The sequence below is a fragment of the Pleurodeles waltl genome, chromosome 3_1, assembly GCF_031143425.1.
Source record: "Pleurodeles waltl isolate 20211129_DDA chromosome 3_1, aPleWal1.hap1.20221129, whole genome shotgun sequence".
Classification (NCBI taxonomy): domain Eukaryota; kingdom Metazoa; phylum Chordata; class Amphibia; order Caudata; family Salamandridae; genus Pleurodeles; species Pleurodeles waltl.
Window position 1 is genome coordinate 1,693,463,391 of NC_090440.1, and position 16,931 is coordinate 1,693,480,321.

The 16,931-nt window shown below is 49.9% G+C and overlaps 1 protein-coding gene across 1 annotated transcript in view; it reads left to right on the forward strand.

Moving 5' to 3' along the window:
• Positions 1-16,931, forward strand: part of DIP2A (disco interacting protein 2 homolog A) — a 637,392-nt gene that overhangs the window by 542,442 nt on the left and 78,019 nt on the right. The window contains exon 33 of the mRNA XM_069225498.1: positions 3,115-3,176. Within this exon, the coding sequence (XP_069081599.1) occupies positions 3,115-3,176 (62 nt within the window). The remainder of the gene's footprint in view (positions 1-3,114; positions 3,177-16,931) is intronic.

Genomic DNA, 16,931 nt, shown 5'->3' on the forward strand with positions numbered 1-16,931 from the left:
GCTCGCCGTGGACATTTGTCAGCCTCCATCGAGTCACTACGTATACCCTCCCTTATTAAGGTTAATTGACTGGAGACTGTTTCCAAGGGATGTGCTGCTAAGGCAGCTTCAAGACGGAAGGCCTAGGCTTCTAATTTAGTAATTTGTGTCATGCGTGACTGCTCTTGGGTGTGTATAAAACCTTTAGCAAGTCCCCCCATCACTGCCTTACCAGCATCCCAGAGACCTCCTGGTGATGAGACTGAGCAGTAATTAATATCAAAGTATGCCTGAAGTTCTGTCTGCAAATACTGAATGCAGGATTTGTTTTGCAGATGCCAGGCATTAAGGTGCCACAAAGGGCAGGTCCCTGTCCTAGTGGACCCAATACCTATGAGAAGAGGGGCATGGTCGGAGATGCCTCTTGGATGAATTTGGATGTTAGTAAAAGTACCGCAGTCAGTGGCAGGCATAAGAATAAAATCTATTCTGGATTGTATGTGATGTGCTGTTGAGGGGTGTGTGAATTGTCGGCTTCTCAGGTGTGTCACCCTCCAAACATCACATAGCCCTAGAGATGACAGCCAATCCGATAGGTGGCGTGCAGTACTGCGTGGAGGTGGAGGGTGGGCAAGTGGATGTTTTGTGAGCCATGTCCATGTGGATGCCGGTGTCTCAAAGAACCAGTTTTGTTGTCATAAACTACCTGGTAGGCGGTAGCCCCATTGCCCTGGGCTTCTGTTTAACCTCAAGTTTAACACCTGCGCTGTTGTTGGATTTTTTTGGCATAGTCCAGAAGCAGTAGGGCATCCCCACATCGAAGATGACAACAGGCCTGGGCTTCCTGTAAAACCGCAGCTCTGACCTGGAAGTTGATAAACCAGACTATCACTGGCCTTGGAGATGAGCCCGGTGGGGGCTTTGCGGTAAAGGCATTGTGGGCCCACTCGATCGCGAACCAGGGTGACAAGTGGGTGGATTGCATCCAGGTTTTAAACCAGTTTTCAAGAAAGTCCGCCATGAGTTGGGTCTCCACCTTTTCAGGAATGTCAGTTATGGGTACATTATTGCGCAGTGATCGGTTTTTGGCATCCTCAGCATGGTGGTGCAACTCCGAAGTACACCCCAGGAGACCTGAAACTTGGGACTTGAGGTTCTTCACCTTCTCCTCCACATCACACAGTCTTGCTTCTGCTTTGGTAATCTTGGCCGTTGCATTACAGAGGTCCTGGCGCACCAGAGCAACATCTGCCCTGCCCTCTCCAATCCTTTTTCAACAGTCTCCCATGATGACTGGATTGCTTGGAGGATCGTGGCCAAATCCCCAGATGGTTGGGTCGTCGGTCCAGACTCAGCCCCGCCCGTGGGGACTGCAGATGAGCCAGTGGTGTAATCCTCCATGCATGTTTGAGCTCTCGGGGAGTGGGCTGTTTTATAGCTGTCCGTGTCCATCTCGCCACCAGCATCGAATATGTTCTGCACGCTTCAGCCCGCTTGCCATCCCTTGTGGAAGCACGAGCAGTTAAACTCTGGAGATAGATCTGCCACTCCGACCTCAGGAGGCAACTTTGCTGGATCGTATGAGGCGCCCCAGCCAGTAAGGTTCTTAGGGGGAACCCTTGAAATACTTCCAGCAATGTGCTGTTCAAGCAGGCAGTCACGAGGTCCTCACTGTCTCGAGGGGCCAGGAGCTGCCCTCTAAACTCCACTTCACCAGGAAGCCTCAAGAACACGACTCCACGGCTGACGTAAAGCGTGCTCTGGGGCTAGACCCGCTCACCAGTTCAGCAGTAGCACGAGCAGCCGAGTCCAGCGGCCAAGGCTAGCCCTGTCCAGGAAAAAGCGAAAGTGTGGAGAGACTTCCAAGGCACCCACGGGTAATTCTCCCAGGCCGTCAACAGGAGGGGGGAACGCAGGCTGTCACAGTGCACCAGCCTCCACCACCTGGGCTCCGGCCCCTATAGGCATTATCAGGCCATCATTATAGTCTGGCTACCAGCCAGTCCACTCATCGATTATTTGTTCGTCTTTCAGGTTGCACTCCCCTGGAGCCCTTACACAAATCAAACATGCATCCTCCTCTGTACCAGGTCAGGACTGGGTTGAGGGCCCCTTGTCTGGTCCCTCCCCCGTCTGGTCATGCTAGACCAAATTACAGGCCAGGCTCATCCTTAGGGACACTCTGCTGTGACGCCTGTGACTCCACACGGTCAGCCACCATGCACAACTTCACCCGGCCAGCATCCTGCCAGACATGCCATGTTATAGATCCCTCCTTCACCTGCTCTGGCCCAGCACAACTCTCCAGGCTGGGCAGGTCGCTCTGCAGACTGGAGCCGATGCCTGCGGTCCTCTGCCCCACAAAGGCCAGTAGAGGCGCCAGACCAGTAGGACGCCAACCCGGGGTACGCAGGCACCGCGTGACCCCACCACTCCAGCGCACAGTCCACTGCCCTTCTCAGGTGTTGTGGTACCGAGCACACTGGCCAGCGCTGCCCCTCTCGCAGTCAGTCAATCCACCCTGCTGGCGGCTGGCACAGCCAGAGGCAGGAGAAAAGAAGGGAGCGGGGGTGGAAGTCACCTTCGCGATCACTAGTTTCCTCAGACAGCATGGCAGGGGCCTCCAAGCTCCTCAGTCACACGACGCAATGCAGGCCCAGTCCAGGCTGGGCTCTTCAAATGTTGACCACCATTTTGTGATGCGGCAGGGGCATCAAAGCTGCCGCGTTCTGCGGACGCCATCACTCCTACGACTCCACTTAAAGGAGATCCCAGAGTCCTCGGGGAGCCAGCTCATACCGAAAGTACTGGTGATCTGGGCGCTGATTGAGGCTGATGGCGAATGGGTCTGGAACACTCCTCATGTGCGAAGCCCATCTTAACTCTTTGGCCACGCCCGTGGACTAGATCTCAGAGCTCACTTTTTGCCCTCAGCTTTTTGGCAGTTCTTGTGTGACCTGGCTCAACCGTTATGAATTCATGTCCTTTTCTTGCTATTGCTTGGCTGCTTGCAAGTTCATGTGTGCTGGGTGCTACTCTTATGTGGCTTATTTATATATTACTTCATTGCTTTGTCAGATAATGTGTTACTTGTTTAAAAAAGTCTACTGAATTGCTTTTCTGAACATTTTCTAGGGAACGTCGGGCCCGGATCCCACCACCGTGTACGTGGATATGAGAGCACTTCGGCATGACAGGTACAATTGACATTTAATATTATTCTACAATCAATAGTCCCTGATTCACATTTGCCTGGTGGCAGATCATGCATGTTTACAACATGTGTTATAGATCTCATTTTGTGCACTATCCTGCCATTTAGTGTTGGGTTCAGAATATTACATTTGTTTACTTTAAAGAGTTTAAGTTTCAGTTTAAACGGTGACTGGTAATGGATGCATGTATACTGTATAATACAAATATAAGGCTGTACCTCAGAACCCTCTTTACACTCAGTATCCCATCCCTCCTGACTTAGCAGTTCATACAGCCTGAAAGACAGCCAGAAAACAACGTGGTATTGAAGGGCCATCTCCAGATAGGAAAAACACGTTTTGTTGATTTGGTTAAGAGCGTGGCAGTGGACGCAGCAATCTTGTGTCACATTACAAACTTTAACTTGTGCTTTTATTACTGTTTCCAATGTGAGTAAAAGGAATACCTCCCCAAAACATATTGAAATAAGGGTGAGGAAAATTGAAAAGGAGAGCAAAAAGATTGATGCAGCTAAAAAAAAGGTTGGCAGTCAGAGAAGCATCTGAGTGGTATATTGCCAGTTTGGTGCATCTTCTGTGACATTACGATAGGATGCAGTTGGAGGGGATGCAAGAGCTCCTTAAACATCTCCCAGAGCAGTAAAGGCAATGTGAGTAGGAGCTAGTGCCTGAGTTCAAAGTCCTCTCTAACACCAGTATTCACTGTGCGGGAGATTACTCAGACACAGCCTCTAGGTGCATCAGTACCAGTATTATACCTGCCTATCTCCATACCTCTGGGTTCATGTCCGTAGTCCAACAGCTTCTCCTCAACCGCTAGTTCGACAGAGAGCACCTTTTTGGGCCCGGTTGAGATGCTGAAAAAAAAAAAAAAAAAGATACGGATGCTGCAAATTCCATGGTGTACCCCAGACCACTACGTACAGTAGCTCCTTTTGCAAGCAACAGCTGAGAGGGGAGATCGAAAACCACCTCTCCGAGCAAGTGAATTTCTATCAGGGGCAGCAGCAGTCTTTCTGCCAAAAAGCTGGGAGATGGTGCAGTTGTGGCCCCTAAAGGAGTTACAAAAGGGGTAGGTGCAACATTAACGACACTAAAGGAGCTTCCACCTCCAAAGTGTGACTTGCCCTCGCCCCCCAAACCTGATCACATCACCTGTCGGGGGGGTATACACAACTTCCCCTTTTTAGCTGGCAGGAAATCACATCTGACATGTGAGTCCTAGCAGTAGGTGAACATAGCTATTGCCTCGAAATACACACAACCATCCCAACATTCCACTCCATACACACACTCTCAGCAAAGAACACCTTCCCCTTTTTCAAGTGGAAGTACGCACACGTCTTCAGAAGGGCACCATAGAGTGAGTGCTCCTGGAACACTAAGAGAACAACGTATATCTCTCCACTTTCTCTTCTACAAGAAGAACCCCTCTATCAGGCCCATCCTTGATGTAAGGTTCTTCAACTGTTACATCCTATTAGAACATGTTCATATGACAGCTCTGAAAGATGTCACCCCATCCCCCCTTTCAATATGGTGATTCCATGATGGCGCTCGATTTCAAGGATGCCAATTTTCATGTACCCATCCACCATGCTCTTTGACGGTACCTATGCATTCTGGTGTAGACAACACTACCAATTCAAAGTACTTTCCTTTGGGGTCATCAATGCTCCAAGGGTGTTTACGATGTTCCTTTCAGTAGTGACTGCATTTTCAAAGGGAGAGCATTTAGGTGTTCCCCTACCTGCTCCTTAGCCTGAGCTTCACTGTAAATGCCACTGAGGTCCACCTTCAGCCTTTGCAGATTCAGTCCTTCCTAGGGTTCGTGTTGGAAGCAGAGACAGGAAAAATCTTACCCCAAGCAGCAAAGAGTCACAGCATTTCAACAATTGCTACCTCTTTTTCAGCCCAATCATTATCTCACAAAATGGACTGTTGTGTGTATTCTAAGAATCATGGTCTTGTGCAGTGCCATTTTTCCACTCGCAAGGCTTCATATGCGCCCCTTCAGTGATCTCAAAAGGAGGGTCACTGGGAAGATCTAGTGTTGGTACGTGCAAAGAGTCACCGCTCACTGCAGTAATGGAATAGAAGCAACTTGTTGCAAGGCAAGCCATTTATAGACCCAGGACTGCAAGTGACCATCACCACAGAATCCTCTCTCACAGGTTGGATTATGCATCTCAATAAATTGACTCTTTAGGGAATATGGCTCTCTCAGTAAAATGGGTGCCACATCTACTACCTGAATCTATTTGGCATTCACTTAGCTCTCCGAGCCGTCTTAAAAGTAATTTGTTACAACACATTCCTCATCAAGACTGACATTACCATGTTTTACTACCTCAGAAGCAGATTGGCACACATACCCGTCTCAGCTTTCTCACTTAGCACAGGAGAATTAGCATTGAGCACTCAGTCACAGCGTTTACCTCATGGTGGATCATCTCCTAGGGGTGGACAATGACTTTGCAGACCTACTCAGCAGGATGCATTCACACGTCCACGAGTGGGAACTTCCCCCTAAATCCTATACAGGTACTTCCAACATTGGGGCACCCCTAAAGCCATTTTAATCCCACCAAAAACACAAACTGCCCAAGCTTTGCTGACACATACCCATACCCATACCCAGAGTCCATGTGCAATAAATGGGACATGATGGATAAACTGTTCAGGGGATATATGCCAACCCTTTTCCAGCTCTTCCACTGCTTGCCTCAGTATCCAAGAGGTTCAGACGAACTTCTATAACTTTCATCTTATTGGCACAAGCCTGGGCCAGACAGCCTTGGTTTTCCGCTCTCCTGGACCTATCACTTAACCCCACAAGAGCCTTCCTCTCAAGCTGGACCTTCTCACACAGAGACAAGGCCAGGCACCCAGATTTGTCATCTGAGGTCCTAGAATTCGGGTGCCTCTGCTTCCCCAAAGAATGTGTATCTATCTTGAAGGAGGCAAGATCACAACCTGTGCCTGCTGTGCAGCTAAATGGAAAATGTTTGTACATTACTGCATTGCCAACAAATTTGATCTTTTAAACTCCACAGTGCAGAGGATTGATGCCTACCTTTTGCACTTTCAGAAGACAGACCTTAAATACACACCCATTTGCCTTCATTTACCCGCAGTTGCCACTTATATGCAGAACAGACAACACACATTTTTTTCAGGATATCAGTGGTCAAAGGATTTATGGAGGGACTCAGAATGGTCATCCCACCCAGAGTACCTCATGTTCCGGACACAATCCGCAATATAGTCCTGTCCAAGATAATGGTCCCGTCGTTTGAGCCTATGCACTCATGCCTTCTCCAGTTTGTTTCCTATTCCTGGAAGGTAGCCATCCTTGTGCCTTTCTTTTTGCTTAAGCGAGTCATTGAGCTGCTAGCGCTGACCATTGAGAAACCCTTCATCCATGTCGAAAAGAATAAGGTCATTCTTAGAAGCAACTTAAGTTCCTCCCTAAGTTGGTTTCATCTCTCCATCTTAACCAAAGTATATAACTCTCACTCTTTCTCCTGAAGCCCTGTTGTGTGGCAGAAAGAGCTTGCCACATGTTAGTTGTTAAGAGGTCTGTCATGCAGTGGTGGCCCGTCCTTTAGGGTGGAGGGGCCACACCCCCACCTTTTGCCCCTCATGAAGAGTGTCTGTCAGGCTGAACAAAGGCCAGCCTGACAGACACTCTTCATTTTCTGGCTGCCTGAGCTGAACTTTGCTGGGCTGAGGAGGTCATAGCTCCTATGGGCGTGACCTCCTCGGCTCAGCAAAGGTGCCTCGAGGCCCTCCCCTGGGTGACGAGGAAAGCTTCACCCATTGACTTCGACCTGGGTGCTTCAGGTTTAAGCCCTGAAGCGCCTAGGGTGAGTGTCAATCAGTGACACTTTGTCACAGAGTGGGGTGGGGTCAGCAGTCTCACTGACCCCATCCCACTCTGTGAAGAGGCTGGGACTGCTGCCTTCCGTCATTGGCTGACCTAGGGCGGCCAATGAGGGAAGGCAGCAGTCCCAACCCTCCTGGGGCCTGAAGGTAAGTAAGTGTGTGTGTGTGTGTGTGTGTGTGTGATGTTTTAAATTGAATGTTTGGTGCGTGCGTACATGTTTGAATGGTATGAGTGTTGTTAATGGATGTGCGTGGATGCGTGTCTGTGTGTGAAAGAATGAGTGTGTGGGTGTGTGTGTGCTTCCCACCCGCCCCCCTCCCTCCAAATTTGCCGGCTGCCAGTGCTGTCACATACTACATAAATAGGATTGTAGGAGGCTGTCTTAGTTTATGGTGTACACCTATGATATGGCACCCTATACAGAATCCAGGAAACCCTTAGTGATAGTGTTCTGATGCCTAGATAACCAAAGCTCTCTAGGGGTAGCTGTGGAGAGCGGCTCAGGCTTATCAAGGAAGAGAGTAAAGCACTTACAGTACCACAGTAGTCAGCCAGTGATTGTCACACAAGAAAGAACCACATCAGGTGTTGCAAAAATAAAGTATTGTTTATTACAAAACGACTACTAAACTAACCTTGGTAGATCTCCACACAAAATATACACATAGTAACAAGCAGGTACTACATCGGACCCTATGGGGGGGTGCAGCTAAACCATATAAAAGGAAGGGGTCTAAGAATGGAGGTGCCCAACCAAGGCAAGTGCGTTAGAATCCCAAGGCCTGGGGGAGTAAAGAATTACCAGAGGGAAGTATCAGGAATCCCAACGGGACCTAGGTGCAGAGTAGTTATCGGACCGCATGTCCCATAGGGCACCACAGTACTGTCGCAGTTGGAGTTTTATGGATTCTGGACTCTTCCCAGAGGACCCCGAGATAACCAGTTGGCACAAAGAAGGTTGAATAGTACACCCACCTGTGGATACATAGAAGATTGGAGTACCTATACCAGGGAGCCCAGGTGCACAGGTGTGATGTGACGTCGGAAACCCTTGTTAGTGAGTGTAAGCCTCGATTGTCCAGCTGCTATTGCGACCCATGGACCAGGTCGGTGGAACCCAAAAGTGGATTCCAGACATGAAGAACCTGAGAAAGAAGGGGACAGTGTCCAGACCACTCTGAGATGTCCAGGTGGTGGAGGTAGGCAATGCCCACCCTCTTTGAAGGGAAGTTCCTTCAGGGGATTAAAGGGAGAAGTCCAGCTGCGGAGTCCAGTGGATGCAGGAGAGCCTTGGAGTCGCCCACAAGCTGTCCCACATCTATCGCCTGGATTGCATGAGGGTCAGTGGCCCGCAGGACCTTCAACAAGCCTTGGCATATGCAAATAATTGTCTTAAGGAAGATTGTAGGTTTTTGAGGACCAGCAAGGTCCTAGTGACTTAACCCTTGGAAGGGAGGCCTTCAGCAGGAGGGAAAGTCAGCCAGAGTTGGAGGAGCCCCCACAAGTTACCCACTGGCAGCAGGCACAAGGAGTCGCAGGGAGGCCTCAGCAGCACAACAAAACAGGAATTCCACGTCGCAGGAGCTGCAGAATGGAAGCTTAATTTGGAGTTGGAGAGTGCTGGAAATTGGAGCTTCTTGGAGCCTGAAAATCTCCTGGAGGAATAGTCAACAAGCCTTGGCAAGAGCAACAGTTGTGGTGCACAGGATTTCAGTTCCCGTGGCTGCAGCAGGGATCCACTGTCTTACTAGGGGAGGAGCTGGACAAGGGGGTGGACACGCCTCTGTCCTTTGTGTGGTTTCGCACCAGAGCTGGGACTGGGGGAGCCTGCACTGGTGCAAACCGGTTTATGCAAGGAGGGCACCAAATGTGCCCTTCAAAGCAGTCTGTTAGCGCTCAGAGGCCACCCCACCCAAGCCCAGTGACACCTATTTCAATGGGAGAGGTGGTCACACCTCTTTTCCAATAAATCTTTTGTTCTGCCTTCCCCTGCTCGAGTTAAGCTGAGCAGCAGGAGGGCAGAACATTGTCTGGGGGTCTGCAGAAGCACGGGCTGGCAGGCAGTCCCTGCGAGGTTGTACAGGCAGAACTGGGGGGGGATCTTCTAAGGAACCCCCCAGACTACATAGTATCATGCAACTAACACTGGTATCGGTGTAGTTTCATGATTCCAACTTGTTTGTTACCAAACACGCCTATGTTTGAAAAAGCCATTTTGTAGTTGGACTACTCGTGTTGACAATTGTCCACTACATACCTTAAGATGGCTTCCTTACACTTACAAAGCCCAGGGAATGAAATCTGGGGTTTGTAGGGATACTTCTGCTCGTGCAGGGGTACCCTCATACTTGGGAACATGCACCCTGCCCTTGGGCTTAGGGTCTACCAGAGGGTTGACTTATTGTGCCCAAGTGCAGTGACCGCAGTATAAGGCAATTGTTATATCTAGAATGGAGGGTGCATGCACCCTTTCATGCAAGCTGCAGTGGCAGACCTGCAGACACAGTTTACTTTGGCTACCATGGGTGGAATAATACATGCTACAGCCCATGGGATACCCCTGGTATACCAATTCCCTGGATACCCAAGTAACATACACTAATGACTTACATGGGTGCACCACTATGCCAACTGTGAGGTGTAAAAGTTTATTAGCAACCAAATTTAGAGAGAGCACAGCCACTGGGGTCCTGATTAGCAGGATCCCAGTGTACTACAGTCTAAACATACTGACACCAGGCAAAAAGTGGGGGTAACTATGTTAGAGAGATGTTACTTTACTACAAGGATCACATAATTCCTTAAGTCAAGCCAGCTCTTTGTCTCCTTTGTTAAACCTCACAAGGGGCAGCGTATCTCCAAGGTTGTCAAACGTTTTCAGATGTGCTACCTAATGGAAAAAGGTCTCCACGCCCCTCCCAGAGCACACTCTACCTACAAAAAGTGGGCTACTTTTGTATTCCATGGCCACCTCCCCTTAGCAGAAATGTGTAAATTAGCCTCCTGGGGAACCCACACACTATGCTAAGCATTATTGTGTGGACACGTGGGGCCATCAGAAAACTGCAGTTGGCCAAGCTGTTTAAAGACATATTCCATATCTCTGCACCATCCACACACTAGCCACTGGGGCTTAGTTACGACTATACAGACAATGCTAAGCATGTGTATCTACAATCACACATGCTACTACTGGAAAATGCACATAGATACACCCCAGGGTCTTCATAGTGTGTGCTTACCCACCATTACATCTGCCTCCTTCAAAAAAATGAAAAACATAAAATAAGGCCTTAGCTGCTTTTTGAAATAATTTTTGTGTGTATTTCCTATTCATTGATAACTTGAGCACCAGCCACCTTTACAGTGAGCTGCAATAATGATGTCTTTGGTTGTGACCCTTTTGTCGGCAACTAGAGTCACAAGTCTGGTCCCTGACTTCTGCCTACTCCTCTACGAACCCATCACTTCTCCGAGAACTTCCACTTGCTAAATAACAACTGGAACTGTCTTCGGGGTTGTTCGAAATGGGGTTTCTGGTTGGCTAGGGTATGCACCTAAGCCAGGCAGAAGCCACCACTCTGGTCAGGGCGAGAGAGTTACACACCCAAGATAACCCCAGCTCATCCCCTGGGTACCTTGGCACGAGGAGTCAGGCTTATCCCAGAGGCAACGTGTAAAGCTTTTGCATAACACACACATCACACGTGACACAATAAATACACCACAAAGGATCACAACACCAAATTATGTAAAAATAAACTGTCACTGCACAAAACATCATTAGACCAAACATAACATGTATCAGTAGTACTGTGCTACACAAGCAGTTGTCAGAACATTACTTAGGTACTATTACACTGTAAAGCCAACAGTAGTCACAATAAAAACACATAGGTTACTGGTCATCCTGCAACATTAGCAGTAAGCAGGTTGACATGGTCACCAACAGTGCACGAGGCAGAATAAAACTATCATTGGGAATGCCCAACCATCATCATGAATGCACACTAAATAAGACATTCCTATGTGGCATATGGCGTTGGAACCTTCCCCACCCTGCAATCCTGAAAGAAATCAATCACCCCAGCAAGACGACTGTAGGAAGTTGGCTCTGTATATACTATAGCAAAATGAGATATAGTGTGCACAGAGTCCAGGGTTTCCTCAAGAGGCTTGACAGAGGCAATAACAGATAATACTAATGCTCTATTTGTGGTAGTTTTGTCGATCAGTTAGGCTTATCAGATGGTAGTGTTAAGCATTTGTTGTACACACACAAGCAATAAGTGAAAACACACACTCAATGACCTAACTCCAGACCAGTAGGTTTTTATATAGAAAAATATTCTTTTTTCATTTATTTCTATAACCACAAGATTCATTTAGCAGGTAAGTACATTACATGAAATGTACTTTTCATAGTAATACCTAGAACTTTGAATGGAATCAACAATGTACATAGTTTTCTTTTAAATGGCAAAAAGCTATTTTAAAAGTGGACACTACAATTTTCCTGGGGGAGGTAAGTAAAGTAAATTTTTTGGGGTAAGTAACAAACTTACTGGTTCAGTCTCCGGGGCATAGGTAGCCCACCATTGGGGGTTCAACATAACCCCAAACACCCAGCACCAGCAACACGGGCCGGTTAGGTGCAGAGGTCAAACAGAAGCTAAAATAACATGGGCCCCTATGGAGACAGGAGACATTCCGGTTCCGAGCTGCTTGCAGTTAAGTACCCGCGTTGTCAGAGGACAGACCAGGGTGGTTTAGAGGAGCACTGGAGGGGCCCCAGGTAGGCACCAAACACACACCCCCAGCGGCACTGGGGCAGCCGGGTGCAGGGTGCAAACAGGGCTTCGGGCTCCCAATGGAACTCAATGGGTGGACCCAGGGGTCACATAGGCGCTGCAGGCAAGGCGCAGGGGGGCTTCTCGGGCAAGCCACTGACTGGACAGGGAGGAGTGCCGCCTTCTGGTCACTGCTGCACCTGTGTTCGGTTTCTCTCGAGTCTGGGGGCTGCATTTGCAGTGCTTCTCCAGGTTTCGGATATCTTTGTCCCGGGCAGTCGTGATCAGGGGGGTCCTCGGGATTCCCTGTGCAGGCGTCATCGTGGAGAGGTCAGCCCAGGGTGGACACTTGGTCAGAATCGCCTGGGGGTCCTTTCTGGCTGGTTGGTTTCTCTGGACACGGGCCGGGGGCGTCTGCTGCAGAGTAGTTGGACTCACGCTTCTGGAGTGAGGTGAGAGTTGCTTTAAGGATGGTTTCTTTGTCTTCTTTTTGGACAGGTCCGCTGTCCACAGGAGTTTCTTGGTCCTAGTGGTGCAGGCAGTCCCCTGGAGGCTTTTCATGGGTCACTGGTCCTGCAGAACGCATTGCTTCTTTTTCTTGCAGCTTTTTGAAGCAGGAGGCGGGCCGGTAGTGCTGGGCCCGAGTCAGTTGTTGTCTCCTTTTCTTCTCTGCAGGGTTTTCAGCTCAGCATTCCTTCTTTTTTGAGGTCGTCAGGAGTCTGAAGAGCTGGGTTCAGGGTCGCCACTAAATACTAAATTTAGGGGTGTGTTAGGGTCAGGGGGCAGTAGCCAGTGGCTACTTCCCTGAGGGTGGCTACACCCTCCTTGTGCCCACTCCCTTGCTCTGGGGAGGGGGCACATCCCTATCCCTATTGGTCCTACTTCTCCAAAGCATGATGGTGGATTTCTCAAGGTGGGGGGGGGGGGGGCACTTCAGCTCTGGACACCTATGGGATGGTCTTGGCTGAGGGGGTGACTCCTCTTTGTTTTTCTCATTATCCCTCTGGACTTGCCGCCAAAAGTGAGGGCTTGTCCGGGGGAGGGCACAGGGGAGTCAGGCATTTCCACTAGCTCGTGTGTCCTGGGGCGCTGTAACACCAGGCTTGAGCCTTTGAGGCTCACCGTCAGATGTTACTGTTCCTGTAGTGGGAGGTTTGAAGCACCTCCACCCAGGACCGGCTTTGTTTCTGACCACAGAGCGCACAAAGGCACTCGCCCCATGTGGTCAGAAACTTGTCTGGAAATGGGAGGCTGGCAGAGACCAGTCAGTCCTACACTACCAGGCTGGCTGACATACAGGGAGCTTCTCTAAGATGCCCTCTATGTGCATTTTTCAGCAAATCCTACACTGCAATCAGTGTGGGTTTATTGTGCTGAGATGTTTGATACTTAACTTCCCAGTAATCAGTTTAGCCCTTATGGTGCTGTGGAGTTCGTAATGACAAACTCCCAGACTATATACTCAGTATGGCTACCCTGCACTTACAATGTCTAAGAATGGACTTAAACACTCTAGGGGCATAGTACTCATGCAGCTATGCCCTCACCTGTGGTATAGTGCACCCTGCCTTATGGCTGTAAGGCCTGCTAGAGGGGTGACTTACCTGTGCCACAGGCAGTGGTTTGTGGGCATGGCACTCTGAGGGGAGTACCACGTTTCTCCCAACTAGCGCACACAAGCTTCAAGGCAGTGTGCATGCACTGGGTGAGGGGTCCCTTAGGGTGCCATAATACATGCTGCAGCCCTTTAGGAATCTTCCCTGGCAACAGTGCCCTTGGTACCAGGAGTATCTTTTACAAGGGTCTTAACTGTTTGCCAGGGCTGTGCCAATTGGGTAAACAAAGGTACAGATTTGGGGAAAGAACACTTTTGCTGGGACCCTGGGTAGCAGGGTCCCAGCACACTTCCAATCAAAGCTGGCATCAACACTAGGCATAAAGTGAGGGGATAACCATGCCGACAGTGGCATTTTCCTACAATGATCATGTGTGCCTGTCTCTCTATTAGAGGGTATACAGTAGCTCCCTTCTTCGGTGATAGGGTAGCCAGACAGGGCCTCAAGTGAGGATCCTTCCCTGCCCAGATGATAATATTTTGGGAGAACTAGGTTAGATGGGCCCCAGCAGTAGGAGGTGGGGGGGGCTCATTCCACCACCACCACGGGCGTGAGTCTACCTCTGTGAGTCCCCATGGTTCCAATGAAGGTAGAGTCCGAAATGGTCATCGTTGGTTCCTCTGATAGGGGGAATATGGGTCTGGCCCACTTCTCACCTTCTCCAGAGAAAACACCATAGGGCCGCACTCCGCGCACCTGCTGTGTGGCAGCGCTCCTCCCCACCACGCAATCTCCTACTTGGGGAATTCAGATATGGGCACTAAGCCTCCTGGGTTGGAGGCACGAATCTCGCCTTCCCCCCCGGCTGGCAGGATGGGGGCTTTTCAGTAGCTTGGGCCTCGACATCCTCCTTCTGCGCACCCACAGGGTGAGAGTGCGCTTGGGCAGCAGCCCAGGCTGCAACTGTGTGTGTTGCTGTGGAAGCCGGTCACAGGCCTTCTCTCCTACCACCCGGGTCCCAGGGCTCTCAGGGAAGCGTGCCTCGTCCATGCTAGAAGAGGTCGCCATTGGGCTCCTCTCAAGGTCTTTCACGGCAGAAGAGGGGTGAGGGAGGGCTTCACACTCCTGGCATCCATGGGGCACTCCCTGCGCCCAGGCCTACAGGCACGGCAGCGCTTGTCACACACTGTGTCCGCAGAATAAGGCACTCCTTTCAAACTAGTCTTTTGGGCAACAGAGGGCCAGGGAGCAGGTCGCAGCGCTCCCTATGCACTGGGCTCCTCTGGAGGCACCCAAGGGGAGGGGACACGGGGGTGGGGGACAGGCAGGCCAGCTCACAGTATGAGGCTCTTGTGGTGGTTCCTCCTAGCAGTACCCTCGATCCTTTGGCAGTCAGAGGAAGGTAACAGGCTGGCAGCAGGGCAAAATACTGAAAGGCAATCCAGATGAGTCCTGTAGGCCACCCAGCAACCACTAGGCAGCAGGCCAACAAAAGAAGAGTATTCTGGATGAGTCCTTGGTGCAGCCAGGCATCCCTCTTGTAGAGATTCAGCCCCAAGTCCAAAAGTGCTCCAAATGCGAGGGAAAGCCCCCTGTACTTACACTCATTTTGCCTAGTCTCCACAAAAGGGGAGAAGGGGATCAAACCAGTTCCAACTGGTTCTAGGAGTGTCCCCTCTCTCCTCCAACACAGGCTCCAGTTATCAGTGGGGGGGTGGGGGGTAAACAAGCTGTTTGTGTGAGGCCAGGGCACAGCCTTTACAAATGCAGGCGTGCCCCACCTCTCCTTCTCTCAGTCCAGGAAGACCATTCAATATGCAGATGCACCCTTGTGACACCTCCACCTTCCCTGTGCACAGGCTGTCTGAAAAGTATGCACAAAGACCAGCTGTTACTCTGCCCTAGACGTGGATTGGAGTCAAGCTGCAAAACACCAGAGTTATAAGCACAGAGACTTGCCCACTTTCTAGAAGTGGCATCTCCATAATGGTAATAAAAAATCCACCTACACCAGTAAGCAGCATTTCTCACTACCACTACAATCATACCAAACATGTCTACGCTACCCCTCATAAATCAGACAATACCACCCATATATAAGGCAGGGCATTTCCAATGCAATCCTGTGAGAAGGCAGCACTCAAAGCAGTGAGAAACCAAATAGGCTGTTTGTCACTATCAGGAAAGGCCACACAACTAGGCACATATGTCCTGCCTTCGGCATACATAGCCTTAGGGTTGACTTACATGTAATAAAAGGGGCGATCCAGGCCTGTAAAGTTAGATGCCAGGTTCCTGTGGCAGTAAACTGCACACGCACGGCCAGCAGTAGCAGGCCTTAGAAAGGCTTGAAAGGCTACTTCTGTGGGTGTCACAAGCAGCGCTGCAGGCCCACTAGTAGCATTTCATTTACAGGTCCTGGGTATACCACTGTACAAGGGACGTACAGGTAAACTAAATGTGCCAATCGGGTATAAGCCAATTATACTAGGTTTACAAGGGAGAGCACATGCACTTTAGCAATGATCAGCAGTGATACTGTGACCAGAGTCAAAATGTCAGCAAAAAGGGTCAGGAAAAAATAGGAGTAGGAAGGCCAAAAGGTTGTAAATGATGCTGTATAAAGGGCCAGGTCCAACTGGAGTTTAAACCCTGTGGACAACAAATGTCTGCTACAGACCCCCACTCGGTTTGTATGTGGTGGCTGTGCGAGCACTATGACACTGAAGAGTGTGACTCCTGTCAGCAACTTTGTGCGAAGACTCTGTGGGAACGTTGAATCATCCTGGTCTTCCTGTTGAACTGGCATCCATTCGCAGGGCTGTTTAAGTAGCCATTCTCGTGGACACCTTTCTCCATAGATGTCCAGAGCTAAGTCTTGACGCAAGCGGTCAAAGATGGAAGTTGCTGATTTCACGACATACGACCTCCCGCCATTCCTCAGGCGGAGTCTCTCTCCTTTTCAAGGAGATGGGGCACACATGACCAGATGCGTGAATATTACACTTCCCTTCATGTTGTCTTTGGTCAATCACCTCCCTCTGGAGCGCCTGTGGGTCCCAAGGAGGTGTGAAATGCCTTAACTGTATCCATGCCGGCGGGTCCGCCCTCGGCTTCAGTTAGGCTTTCAGCGTCAGTTGATGAAGTCGTTACAGCGCCGGTGCACAGCTATTAGGGCTTCCTACCTTCGACGCTGGTATCTGATCTGCTGACTCAAGTGACTCTGCTGGCGGCACCTATGGAAGTTGAAACCCTCTCGCCACGTGATGCCAAGATCAACATTGAGGAATCATTTTCTCGACGTCCCGAACGGTGCCACTCATGCCTCATCCCTGATCTTCCTCCACAAAATTTCCATCAGATTTATGTTACTGTAGGAGATGATGGTGGAGAGGCGGTAGAGGAGTTGGAACATCATAGAGAGGACATCTGGTTAACTGATCTAGCTATGGCTAGTGGTTTGGATTCTCCTCCAGCCTCAGGCCTACTTTCATCCTGTGGA